This window comes from Phyllopteryx taeniolatus, chromosome 12, assembly GCF_024500385.1.
Source record: "Phyllopteryx taeniolatus isolate TA_2022b chromosome 12, UOR_Ptae_1.2, whole genome shotgun sequence".
In the NCBI taxonomy this organism is placed as follows: domain Eukaryota; kingdom Metazoa; phylum Chordata; class Actinopteri; order Syngnathiformes; family Syngnathidae; genus Phyllopteryx; species Phyllopteryx taeniolatus.
The window spans coordinates 13,225,335-13,237,322 of NC_084513.1; the positions used below are offsets into that span (position 1 = coordinate 13,225,335).

An 11,988-nucleotide genomic window follows, 5' to 3' on the forward strand; every position below is an offset into this window, starting at 1 on the left:
CACACCTACGGGTGATTTAGAGTTGTCAATTAACCGACCATGCATGTTTTAGGGACTTGGGAGGAAACCGGAGTACCCGGAGAAACCCCCACGCAGGCACGTGGAGAATATGCAAACTCCACACAGGCGGGCCGGGATCCGAACCCCGGTCCTCAGAACTGCGAGTTGGATGTGCCAACCAGTCGTCCACCGTGCTGCCGATTTGCTCACTATTTGTCTATTTTTATTATTATTGTTATTATTTTACTCTTTATACTGCTGCTTGTTGTGAAGTGAGCTGAGTTGACTGCCACCATATAGCGTTTGTAGCTGCAAATCAGTCAAACAACGGGCTTGTATCTCTTGTAAAACCCGTTAAGTCGGGTCACTCGTATCTCAAGGCACTGCTATATTTATATTGATCTCCCTGTCACAATGCAATTTGTGTCATTTGTTTTAGATATCGATCAGGCTTGGATGCGCAGTGTGAGGCTGCGGCAGATTGTCAGGCAGAAAACGCAGAAGCCCACTGCCGCCCTCCCCACCTTCACCAGCGCTGGAGCGTGCACTCTTACTCAGTTCCTGTCGGTGCACGAAAGCCAAGCGTCGTCCTACGCGGCAGCAGCGCGGCGCTCGCCCATCCGCGCCCACGTCAATTCCTGGAATGACTCTCGCAGCTCCTCGCCGACCGGCGGCCTGTCGCCCAAACTGTCGACGCTCTATTTGGGGTCAAAGGGCAGCAGCCCGTGCAGCACGACGTCAGAGGGCATGTCTGAGCGAGAGCGGCCCCTCAGCGCGGGTGTAGTGCACGAGTATAGAAGACAGGGCTTTTTCGGCAGCACGGCTGGTCAAGGTAGGGGCAATACGAGAGGAGGCCAAAGCGGCAATAAAAGTAACAAAAGCCCCCAACAACCAGGGAGGCCGCGTTCCAACAGTTACAGCGCCACACCGCAGTACCGCCAACGCGTGATACCCGGTATAATGTCAATGACCGAAAACCCCAATGAGGAAGGGGAGGAGACCAAAACCAGTAGCGACGGTGGCTGGATCAAAGTCGAGCGCCACAAAAGATTACCGCGACAGGACAATAAAGCGGTCAGAGGTCGGTCGAGGAGAGGTGGCCGAGGAGGGCGGGGTGCTGGGGGCAGGACTTAATACAGCGGACACCATACATGTCATCACCTGAATGTGTTCACCATGTAAATACTATTTTCTTACATGCTCTAAAAGGGAGTTGCACAAAATGTATTTGAATAAATAGTTTTTTTTTTTTTAAACTGGCTGCTGTATAGGTAATATATATAATGCTCAGCATGTATTTATTAAAGTTACAACATGCCTATAATCCGTTGCTGTTCTCTTTTTACTCACTGTTTTGCTAATTAAACATCTTTTTTGCTTATAACCATATAACAAATCTTCAAAACATGATTATCTGAAAAACAAAACAATTAAATGTCTTGTGTTTCGAGAAAAAAATAAATCAATGCAATTTGGAGATATAATGTATGCTTTATGTTGGACAGCTGGAAGATGCTAATGGGAGTAGAAGGAACATTTGAGATGTTTTGGTCCAGGTTTCCTGCATTTATTATCTTACAATTTGTTTACCCCTTTAAGTATCATGAACTGCTACATATTCATATCATTAAACAAAAAGCTTAATTTCCATGAAACTTTGGAGGAGTAGGTCATTGAAGGAAGCACAATTGATTCAATTGTGGTGCACATGCAGCAATTTCATTTACCTACCCACCATATTTAATGTTATTCTTGTGAAAGATGAACTAAATTACATATTTTACAGTCAAGTAATCCCTTGGGGACAAAATCATCCACTCAGTTAAGCCTCCACGGCAGATTTTGGAGGTTTAAAACAGGAATCAAAGTTGGGGGTAAACCCACTTTGTTACCCGCCTTGTATGCAAATTTGAAAGTAAAAAAATTCGCGCCACGCAAAACCACTTGGAAGATACATAGATTTTTGTATCAAGAAGGAAATATTTTGTGGGTTATATAGTTCAGATAACGATATAGATATATATTTTATCACCATTGACGTTAATACTAAACGGTATGTCCGTCATACACTGCGAAATGTGAACGTTTTGACCTTGAAACGATGAATTTGTTGTAGTCAGCTTCCAGGACTTTCCAGTGGCGCGGGAACCGAAAGCGAATAGCGCGCGCTCCCGGCGACTGAAGGCGCCTTTTCCTCATTGTTCGCTGCACAACTCGAGAGCTCAGCAACACCGTCCGTGTCTGCTTTCTGTCTGCGTGGGAAAAAACAAGAAGAAGAGAAAAATGCCTTGCACACGCTCCATGGTAACCCAAAATATTTGCTTGCTTGTTCCTTGCATTATTGTGTGCCGCCGAACTAGTTACCGTATAATGCTTGTTTTACACGAGGGACGTTTTTCCCCTCAACGTTTACTGACAGCAAATCTAAAGCTTAATTTTTTTTGCATTCGAAACTGCTACGAGAATCTTAAAAGTGTCGAACTTTGGGGAAAAAGCACACTGGTATTTAACTAGTAAGCTAATCAAACTTCACCACGTAAGCAATCCACAGAGGTAACTTTTGACAAATACAATGCTGTCTTGTATTGCAGTTCAATGCAGTATAAGTTTATGATTTAAAAAATGTGGTTTTGTTACTAAATAAAAATAAAATTTCTGCGGTGGTTTTAACCAAGTTCCTGCTCAAATAGTTTTGGGTGTGGCATCCCAACTTCAGATCAAACATTCAATCTTTTCATAATTTGGCTTAATTCAGGCAATCTGTAATAATTGTGATTTAATTTTCATGTATGCTACCCAGGCAATTTTATGCTTTCCATTAAAGCATCGTTGTATGTGCAGTACATAAACTAGTGTTCAGAAACTTGGGGTCATGTAAAAAATGTTTTTTTTTTTTTTTTTAAACCATATTACCTATGTCTAGACTTATTTATCTTTCAAAGAAATTGCTTTTCTTTATAACATAAATACATTTCTAAGTGACCCAAAAATGCTTGTGCTTACATTTCTATATCTATACAGTCGTGCTCATAAGTTTATGTAACCTGGCAGAATTTGTGGAATATTGGCAGTTGTTTTGGAACATATGACAGGTGACTGAACAGGGACCATGTCATTATTTTTTTATTGCTATGTTTTGTTTAATTATTATGCTATTCTGAAATGCCTCGTTTAATTTGAATCCCATTAAAAAGAAAATGTTTTGCGTTATCACTCATATTTTCTTGAAAGAATTGTACACATCTTAAAAATTCTGCCAGGGTATGTAAGCACAACTCTATATGCACTAGCACTTTTCTGTTGAAAAGTAAGGACACTTCTATGACCCTAAACTTTCCAACAGTAGTGTATGTTTATTATTGTATTGTTTTCTGACTCCTGTACTTTACCACAGAGTGCAACATTCCAGCCTCCCTCCACCAGGATGAGTTTGAGGAGCTTCCGCAGCGTCCCCCTGGTTACCATGGAGACATCCTCCTCTTCCTCCGACGACAGCTGCGACAGTTTTGGGTCCGATGGGGGCTTCGCAAACACGGTAATAACATTTGTTGTTATCAGCTGGTGATTGAGGTAAAGTCTCTGAATTATCGCGCTAACAATGGCGTTTTGTATTTTAGAGGAGCAGCTCCCGACTGTCAAGGCGGACGGTTGACAAGCCGAACGTTCTGGAGGCAACTGCAAAGGAAGATGTGTGCACTGGGTTTGAGGAGGAGCTCATAAACACTCGGATGAAAGCAATGGTGAACTAGAAGGCACTGGTGAAAATGTTTCAGGATTTTTGGAGAAAATAATTTAAAAAAACCTCGTTCCTCCCAGAAAGTAGATCCTGATTCTGAGCCTGCGAGACGCGGCCGCAGGTCCAGCCTCCTGAAGGTGGCCATGGTCTTCCCCACCAGGAAGGCGGGCTCTAAAAGGCCTGCGTCCGAACCCCTCCCTCAACCTCAAGTACTGGACTCTGACGAGGAAGAGGAGGAGAACTTCATGGCCAAGAGAGCCCTGAATATTAAAGAGAACAAAGAAATGGTAGCAAAGATTGAGTTTATTCCAAATAAACTAAACAGACTGGTTTCATGTGATCACTAATCTTTTTTTGGTTGATAGCTCGCAAAGCTGATGGCAGAGCTCAACAAACAACCAGGACTCTTCCCCAAACGAGGGACTGCTGCACCCGCAACGGTAAAATAACCACCCTGTGACATTGACCATAAAACTGTATTTTTTAAAAAATATAGTTTTATCCCTCCCACGTGCCTTAAACACACTTAAACTTTTAAAAACATGGTTTAAAGTATTCCCGGGCATCTTTCGCTGTCAAGAAATGGGAGACCACCGTATGACATCACTTTGAAGAAAGGAAAAGACTTGAACGCAGAAACGTTCTCCAATTAAGAGGCAACGCGTGCTTGCTTCAAGTTGTTAATTTGTCTCGCGCAGTTGAAGTTTACTGTATTGACACTGCATAATCTCTACTTCAACGCACAGAACCGCAACAAAAGCTCATTAAACTTTGTGTATTTAACCACCAAACTGTTCAACCAAACAATATAATTTCGTCCAACGAAAGTCTGCTAGTTTAATGGTAACAATACAAAACGCCATAGACCTGTGGTTGTCAAACTGTCCAAGTACCACCATCATTACCAACATTAAAATCCAGTAGTATAGGCCAAAAATTAGGTTTTGTTCAAAGCAAGTATATTTAATATTATTGTAAGCCGCTATAACACAGTTTGAACATTAACATTAAAATGTGCATGAAAGTTACATAAAATTTGTTCCTAAATAAAAGTTTGAAAACAAACAGTTCTTAAAGATTACCTGCAAATATATTGTACTTTAAAAGTTAAATACAACTGAACTGGCCAGCGTAGCGCACCTTGACAACCACTGCCATCGACAAACGGCAATTGCTCTTAATTACACTGTTTCTCTCTCAGTAGACCTCAGTGATGCCTGACATGTTGCGGCACAACATCGTACTACACTGGAGACGCACCAGACACAATTTGGACTTTCCTCTATTCTGTAAAAAACCCATAAACGATGGTTGAAAAATCATTGGGATGGTAACTGTGATGTAGCATGAGGTGGTGCCAGCACGGCACCATATTTTGTCATCTGACGTTTGCGCAGATCTGGTTCAAAATCATTCCCGATTTTCAAAAACAGCCCTCGATCTTTTGAACAAAACCTTGTGGTGCTAAGCATAAGCGCCAAAATTTTAATGTCAGCTTCCTGACTACCAGCTCAGAATATTATATGATACTATACTTCTTCATCCTCGTTCAGACCAGACGTGCGCCTCGGCGCTCGATGCACGAACCTTTGAGGAGGAACTCGGAGCGTCTGTGTCGCCCTCACACTCGCTCCCGCACACTAGTGGACGGCCCGCCCAGCTCGACAGCCGAGGAGGAGGCGCCGGAGGACAAGTTCGGCCTGGTGCGACGAAGTCGTTACTACGAGGAAGTGGACGAGCCGGTAAGCTGCGATTTGGTCCATGCGGTTCTGTTGCAGACGCTAGTATTAAGGCTAACGGCTAATCTTATTTGGCGCACAGGTCCGTCGCCGCTCATGCAATGGCACCAAGGCCCTTCCTCACGTGGTGCGACCTGTGGAGGAGGTCACCGAGGAGGAGCTGGAGTGCGTTTGCTTCAACGTGAGGGAGAAGGTGTACCACAGAGTCAATGTGAGTCCAGCGAGACCGCAGCGTCTACTTTCGTTTGTAGACTAGTGATTCCAAGAAATTCTATGCTTCTAAGAAATATCTATGCTAGCGACGTATGGTGACAGGCAAAACAATAAAATGCTCTTCCACTAGCTGGGTTAATTGTACCTTCTGCTATCTATTACGTTTCCTGTACAGTGTTCCATCGCTAGCGACCGAGCCTTGCCGCTAATAGCGAAAATCTGTGAGTAGTTGACACCCCCAAAAAGTTTTTAATTGCCAAGAGATGCTGCAAGATGGCAGCAAAGCACTATTTTTGTCTAAATGAAGCTCCTCAACTCCAACATAGTTCCTTGGCACCAAGATGCTACATTATGGCGGCAAAGCTCTATTTGTAGAAATGAAGCCCCGCAACTCAATTCAACATATTCCTTGACCTCAAGATGGTGGCAAAGCACTATTGTCTAATTTAAGATCCACAACTCGCTTCAACATACCTTGGCCTCAAGTTGGTGGCAAAGCACTACTTTTGTCTCACTGAAGCTCCTTTACTCACTTCAGCGTAGTTTCTTGGCATCAAGATGCCACAAGATTGTGGCAGAACCCTACTTTTGTCTGAATGGAGCTCCCCAACTCCAACATAGTTCCTTGGCACACAGATACTATAGGAGGGCAGCAAAGCACTATTTGTATAAATAAAGCTCCACAACTCACTTCGACATGTTTGAAACGTGGGAAGGGCCAAACTCTAAAATGTTTTTATATGGTGTCTCTATTGCCGATGTTCGCCTATTGTGGCTGGATCTGGAACCTCTCCCTGCAATAAATGAGGTTCACAGCACAGGGGAACCTCAATAAAATGCACTAATAGGGGTGGGGGTCGGCTGATATAGCCGTTTGGCCGTTACATTAAAACACTTATTTAGTTTGAGGCCATATACACCCATATTACTGTAAAGTACAAAATTCTTTTGTAGTTTTTTCGTAAACCTAAAACGCCCAGTACAGTACAAAGTTCATTCATTTTCTGTACCGCTTATCCTCACTAGGGTTGCGGCCGTGCTGGGGCATATCCCAGCTACCTTTTGGGCGAGAGGCGGGTTACACCCTCAACTGGTCGCCAGCCAATTGCAGTGCACATATAAACAAATAACCATTTTCACCCACGTTCACACCTACGGGCAATTTAGAGTCTTCAGTTAACCTACCATGCATGTTTTTTGGATGTGGGAGGAAACTGGCGCACCCAGCGAAAACCCTTGCAGGTACGGGGTGGGGGGGGGGGGGGGGGGGGCATGAAAACTCCGCACAGGGGAGGCCGGATTTGAAATGTGAAGCAGATGTGCTAACCAGTTATCCACCGTGCCAACAGTACAAAGTCATTGCAAATAAATATTGAAAAAGCTTAAATGTTCGAAAATTTCACATTTTATCCAAACTTACCATGCCGGCGTGCTTAGTCATGGTGGCATTGTTGCTGTACAGACAAAAAAAACCTGTTACTGTACCCAAAATAACATGTTCCATACTCCTCAGAGTTAACGTCGCAGCCTTGCTGCTCTCTCTCTGCCAGTTCTCTATGCACAGTGGACAATAGATACTGTATAAACATTATGACATGTCGCTCCGTCGATGTTCCACATTCAACATGCCCGGCACGTCTTTTGGAACTGGAGCTCGTCATATTTTATATCTGTGACCCGGAAATACGTCAGTCCCATTCTCTGCCTATATTGCGCCACAGTGCCAGTAAGCAATGGCAGCCAATTTTTAAATGACAAATGTAAACTATTTTAGGACACATTGTTCACTCGTGACCGGCCGTTTCATCCGATATCCGTTATATCGGGCTTCGTTTTATCGAGGTTCCACTGTATGCCCCCACCCCCAACCCACACACACATTTAAAACCAAAAAAATGTTTAAGCCTTTTCTGTCTCTCTCTCTCTCTCTTACAGGGGACCACTTGTCACCAATGCCGCCAGAAAACAGTCGACACCAAAACCAACTGCCGCAATCCAAAGTGCGTCGGCGTCCGGGGTCAATTCTGTGGCCCGTGCCTTCGCAACCGCTACGGGGAAGAAGTGCGAGACGCTCTGCTGGACGCGGTGAGTTCCCAAAAGATTGCGTGCGTGCGCATTCGCCGTCTCGTCCTGTGGACGTCGTTCGAGTCTCACATGCGCCTCGTTGTCCCCGACAGGAGTGGCGCTGCCCGCCGTGCCGGGGCATCTGCAACTGCAGCTTCTGTCGAGCTCGAGAAGGCCGCGGCGCCACTGGAGTCCTGGTCTACCTGGCCAAATGTCAAGGCTTTGACAATGTCCATGCCTACCTGAGAAAGGTGACTGATGCGTTATTGACAAACAATAGTTTTTCTTCAAGTCATTTCTTGTTAATGTTGTATCATTAATTGTTGTTATTGTCTGTGCAGCTTGAAGAAGGAGCTAGAAGGGATGAGCGAGTGATGAGCAGCCGATGGAGACGCTCGACTGCAAACTTTGACCCTTAAGTGATCACAGATGATCAGGTTTTCAACTCTTGGATGTTCATTTGCAATGAATACCCGAGTTGATCATGTGGGATACCTAGCAAGTTTTGATGAACTGCTATTTTTATGCATGAAGTCATGCTTGTTTTTACTGTTCAAATTGCTTTACAACTGATAAACTTAAGAAAATGTTGGCTCGGCTTGCACAAAAACCTTGAAATTGCAACCATGTTTACTTCCGTGAACACACAGCGCCTCGTGTTTTGTGCGCATGCGCAACATGACGTCGTGTTTTGTGCGCATGCGTACCGCTTCACAGACACATTCAGTTGACAGTAGATGTCGCATTTGAACCGAGGTGGATATTTTACATAAGATTTCACAGCGCACCACCAAACAAATGTCACAGAAAGTGTATCCACCTTTATGTATGTTCTAATAGAAGCAAATTTCATTGTTGTACCTGTTCCTATAAGGCACTGGCATGGATAGTTCAAACAAAGATGCATTATTTGTAGTAAATACATTTTTGAACCAATTATAGCAAGTAAAATTGGATAATTTCCTGTGGAATGCCTGGTAGCGAATTGCTGCTTTAAGCCATTAAGATGTGTGTCCGTTTTATAGTTAGAACGGCTGTCTTGTACATTGTTTTAAATGTCGATTTCACACACAGTGGTCTGTGGATGTGCCTTATTTTCATTCTAGTTTCCTGTAAGTGGGTTCACTTGCTAAAAGAGTGAGAGCTGTTAGCTTTCCCGGGGGTGTCCTATGGAAGGGCACAGGCCGGGGTGCACCGCTCGCCGCGAGGAGCTTGGCGTGATGTACTGTACCGCTCATATCTCCTTCATTAGATAACCGTCGCTAATGGTGTGGAAACAATTAGCGCACGCTAATGGGACTCTTGTACCTGTAAATCATTTCATCCTGTGCTCTGGCTCATTTTGTGCTCACCCTTGTGATTCTGGACACAAGATGACTGGAATTTCACCTCCTGTATGACTGCTTTGAGCCATAATTCAGCTCGGGTTGGGTCATTTTGGTTCTATTCCACGGCTTGTAATGTGCTTTCCGAGCTGTAAAATTTTAAAAATTAAAATGTACAATCTGCAGAAACAAAGTGTCACTTGAGCATCAATTGCTGTTATTGAAATGTTTACAGCCTGTTTTATACAAGACAAAATGCGAATTGAAATGGTACCTTCCTTTCAAAAGGCACTATGTAAATATTCAGTGGTTATTACAAGTCTACTCAGCCCGGATCAAATGCAAGGTTTTTGTTATCTAAAAATATGAGACAAAGATAAATGGTTTCAAAACTTTTTCCGCCATACTGACCTATAATCTGTACAAAGGAATTTAATAAAACAAATAATGTGGTTGCACAAAAATCCTTAAAACTGCGTAGCTGTGATCAAATTACCTAATCACATTCAAACCCTTGTCAAATGGGAGTCAGCACACCTGTCACTGTTTAAAGTGCCTCTAATCAACCCCAAATAAAGGCTTCTCCTGACTTTTTGCCTTCTGGACACCGGGCAAAGACGATGAGCTTTTTCAACAGGGATTTTAAGAAAATACACATACAATTTTGTATTATGACCTGTTAGACTGGTTAGAGCGATGCATAGTCCTCAATTAGAATGGTTTGAATGACATGATATAGCAATAGTCCGGTGCAATGACCATTGTGCAAAGGGCGCGGAGACTTCAAGGAGTGTATGCAGTTTAAAGTGACGAGTAGCGCGATAATCTGGGACAATGTTGATTGTGCAAATGTTGCAGATACTCCTCAGTCAGTGTGCAAATGGGGCAGATGCTACTCTGGCATGAGTGGCCAGCATTGGCCAACACCAGATATGCAAATAGTGCAGCGTGGCGAGACTACTACAGTGAGTGCACGAGTAGTAACGTATCATTGGCCCGACAGAAATGTGACAACAAACTCAAGACAAAGAATTGCCAGCATGTTGCAATGGAATTGTAAGTTAGCTTTTTAAGAAATTGATGGCAAGAGGGAAGAAGCTGTTGGAATGTCTGCTAGTTCTAGATTGCATTGATCGGCAGCGCCTACCTGAGGGAAGGAGCTGGAAAAGCTGGTGACCGGGATGTGGAGGGTCCGAGAGGATTTTGCATGCCCTTGTCTTAGTTCTGGCAGCGTGCAAGTCCTCAATGGTGGGTAGGGGGGTACCGACAATCTTTTCAGCAGTTTTGATTGTCCTTTGCAGTCAGAGTTTGTCCATTTTTGTAGCAGCACCGAACCAGGCTGTGATGGAAGAACACAGGACTGATTCGATGACCGCTGTGTAGAACTGCCTCAGCAGCTCCTGTGGCAGGCCGTGCTTCCTCAGAAGCCGCAGGAAGTACATCCTCTGCTGGGCCTGTTTGAGGACGGAGTTGATGTTGATCGCCCACTTCAGGTCGTGAGAGACGGTAATTCCCAGGAATTTGAAGGTCTCGACGGTTGCGACAAGGCAGTTGGAGAACGTGAGGGGCAGCTGTGGCGAAGGATGCCTCCTGAAGTCCACGATCATCTCTACAGATCTCCAACATTTAACATTCACTGCAAGGATTTGCGAGTCACAAAACACCATGGAACCGCAATCAAAAAATGTCCAGAGACTGTTTGGTGGCACGTGAATTTTTTTTATCTTGGATCAAAAAAAAAAGGAAAAAAAAGAAAATTACCTATAGCGTATGACCTTATGCACATTCTTTCGAGATCCAATACAAGAACTGCATCTGCTCGTCACAAGATCCAACATAAAAATAATTCCTGCAATCTACTATCGATTTAATGGGATGTCCAAACTGTCCCCTGAGGGGGAGGCAGGCCCATTAAGCTTTATATTTTTTCCAAAATGAAAACATGCTAAAAACAATTCTGTACACATGTTAAACTGTTTAAAGAAACCGGGCAACAATAAAATGTAAAAGTATTTGCAATTTTAAACAAGAAAAAAAGCAGGTGCGAAATTGGCAAAAAAAAATTTCAACAAAAACCTTTTCTCATTGCATTTTTGATGCAGGCTTGGTTCAACTTTAAGTATTAAAATATGCGGTGTAAAAATGTGCAGCGGGCCCCCAAGCCAGATTTGGACACCTTGGATTTAAAACATTGGATAGGCATGTAATAAGAAAGGATAGGAATAATTTTGCACATGAAATTTTGGGCTTGAGTGTATCTCTCAATATTACATTTGAATAGTTGACTATGATAGACAGTAGAATTACATCTAAAAACATACAAACATAACTGTGAAACTGTAACATTTGGAAATCTATGATTGGTATATTAACGATGCACTTGAGAATCCGGCTCCTGTATTAAATACCAATGATCTTCCACTTTGGGGTGATGAATATTTGCCCAAGTAATTGTTTACAACAGTTCAGCATTGCGCTGATCTGCTAATCACGCTATGAAATACAATATTTATTCATTAGAGCAGATTTAATGAGGCCTTGCGGTGCTAATTATAAAAACCAGCGTAGCAGCAAATGAGCAGTGTGTGACGCCGGGCTGCGGGGTACCACTAACCGAGGGACGGGGGTGTCAGAGTTGTGCAGTAGGGAGGGAGCGAGGGGAGGCTTGGAGGATGCTTGAAGTGGCCTCGGTGTCATCGCACGCAGGCAGCTGTCACAGATGCTTCTCTTTCATCTCTTGTCCCTCTCTTGCAGATACGCGTCCCTGTGAAAGTCTCCCTCTTGTGGGTCGCCACAGTGGCCTGATTCGTGACCATTATTGCAATGGTAGAGATGGGAATCAAAGTTCATATGACTGTATGGAATCATTACAATCGGTGTAGTATAATGATTCGGTTACAAGATCAGAATC

General features: G+C 43.6%; 2 protein-coding genes across 4 annotated transcripts in view; both read left to right on the forward strand.

Moving 5' to 3' along the window:
- Positions 1 to 1,324, forward strand: part of map3k20a (mitogen-activated protein kinase kinase kinase 20a) — a 30,360-nt gene extending 29,036 nt beyond the window's left edge. For all 3 annotated transcript variants that reach the window (XM_061792355.1, XM_061792357.1, XM_061792356.1), the window contains one exon: positions 440 to 1,324. In XM_061792355.1, coding sequence (XP_061648339.1) covers positions 440 to 1,134 — 695 coding nt within the window. In that variant the 3' untranslated portion in view covers positions 1,135 to 1,324. The remainder of the gene's footprint in view (positions 1 to 439) is intronic.
- Positions 1,325 to 2,147: 823 nt separating this feature from the next.
- On the forward strand, positions 2,148 to 9,415 carry cdca7a (cell division cycle associated 7a). Its single transcript, XM_061793189.1, has 10 exons — positions 2,148 to 2,304; positions 3,395 to 3,535; positions 3,618 to 3,740; positions 3,817 to 4,023; positions 4,102 to 4,176; positions 5,290 to 5,478; positions 5,558 to 5,686; positions 7,624 to 7,773; positions 7,866 to 8,003; positions 8,094 to 9,415. The coding sequence occupies exons 1-10, from the start codon at positions 2,284 to 2,286 to the stop codon at positions 8,169 to 8,171; spliced, it is 1,251 nt and encodes a 416-aa protein (XP_061649173.1). The 5' UTR covers positions 2,148 to 2,283; the 3' UTR covers positions 8,172 to 9,415.
- Positions 9,416 to 11,988: the final 2,573 nt, after the last annotated feature.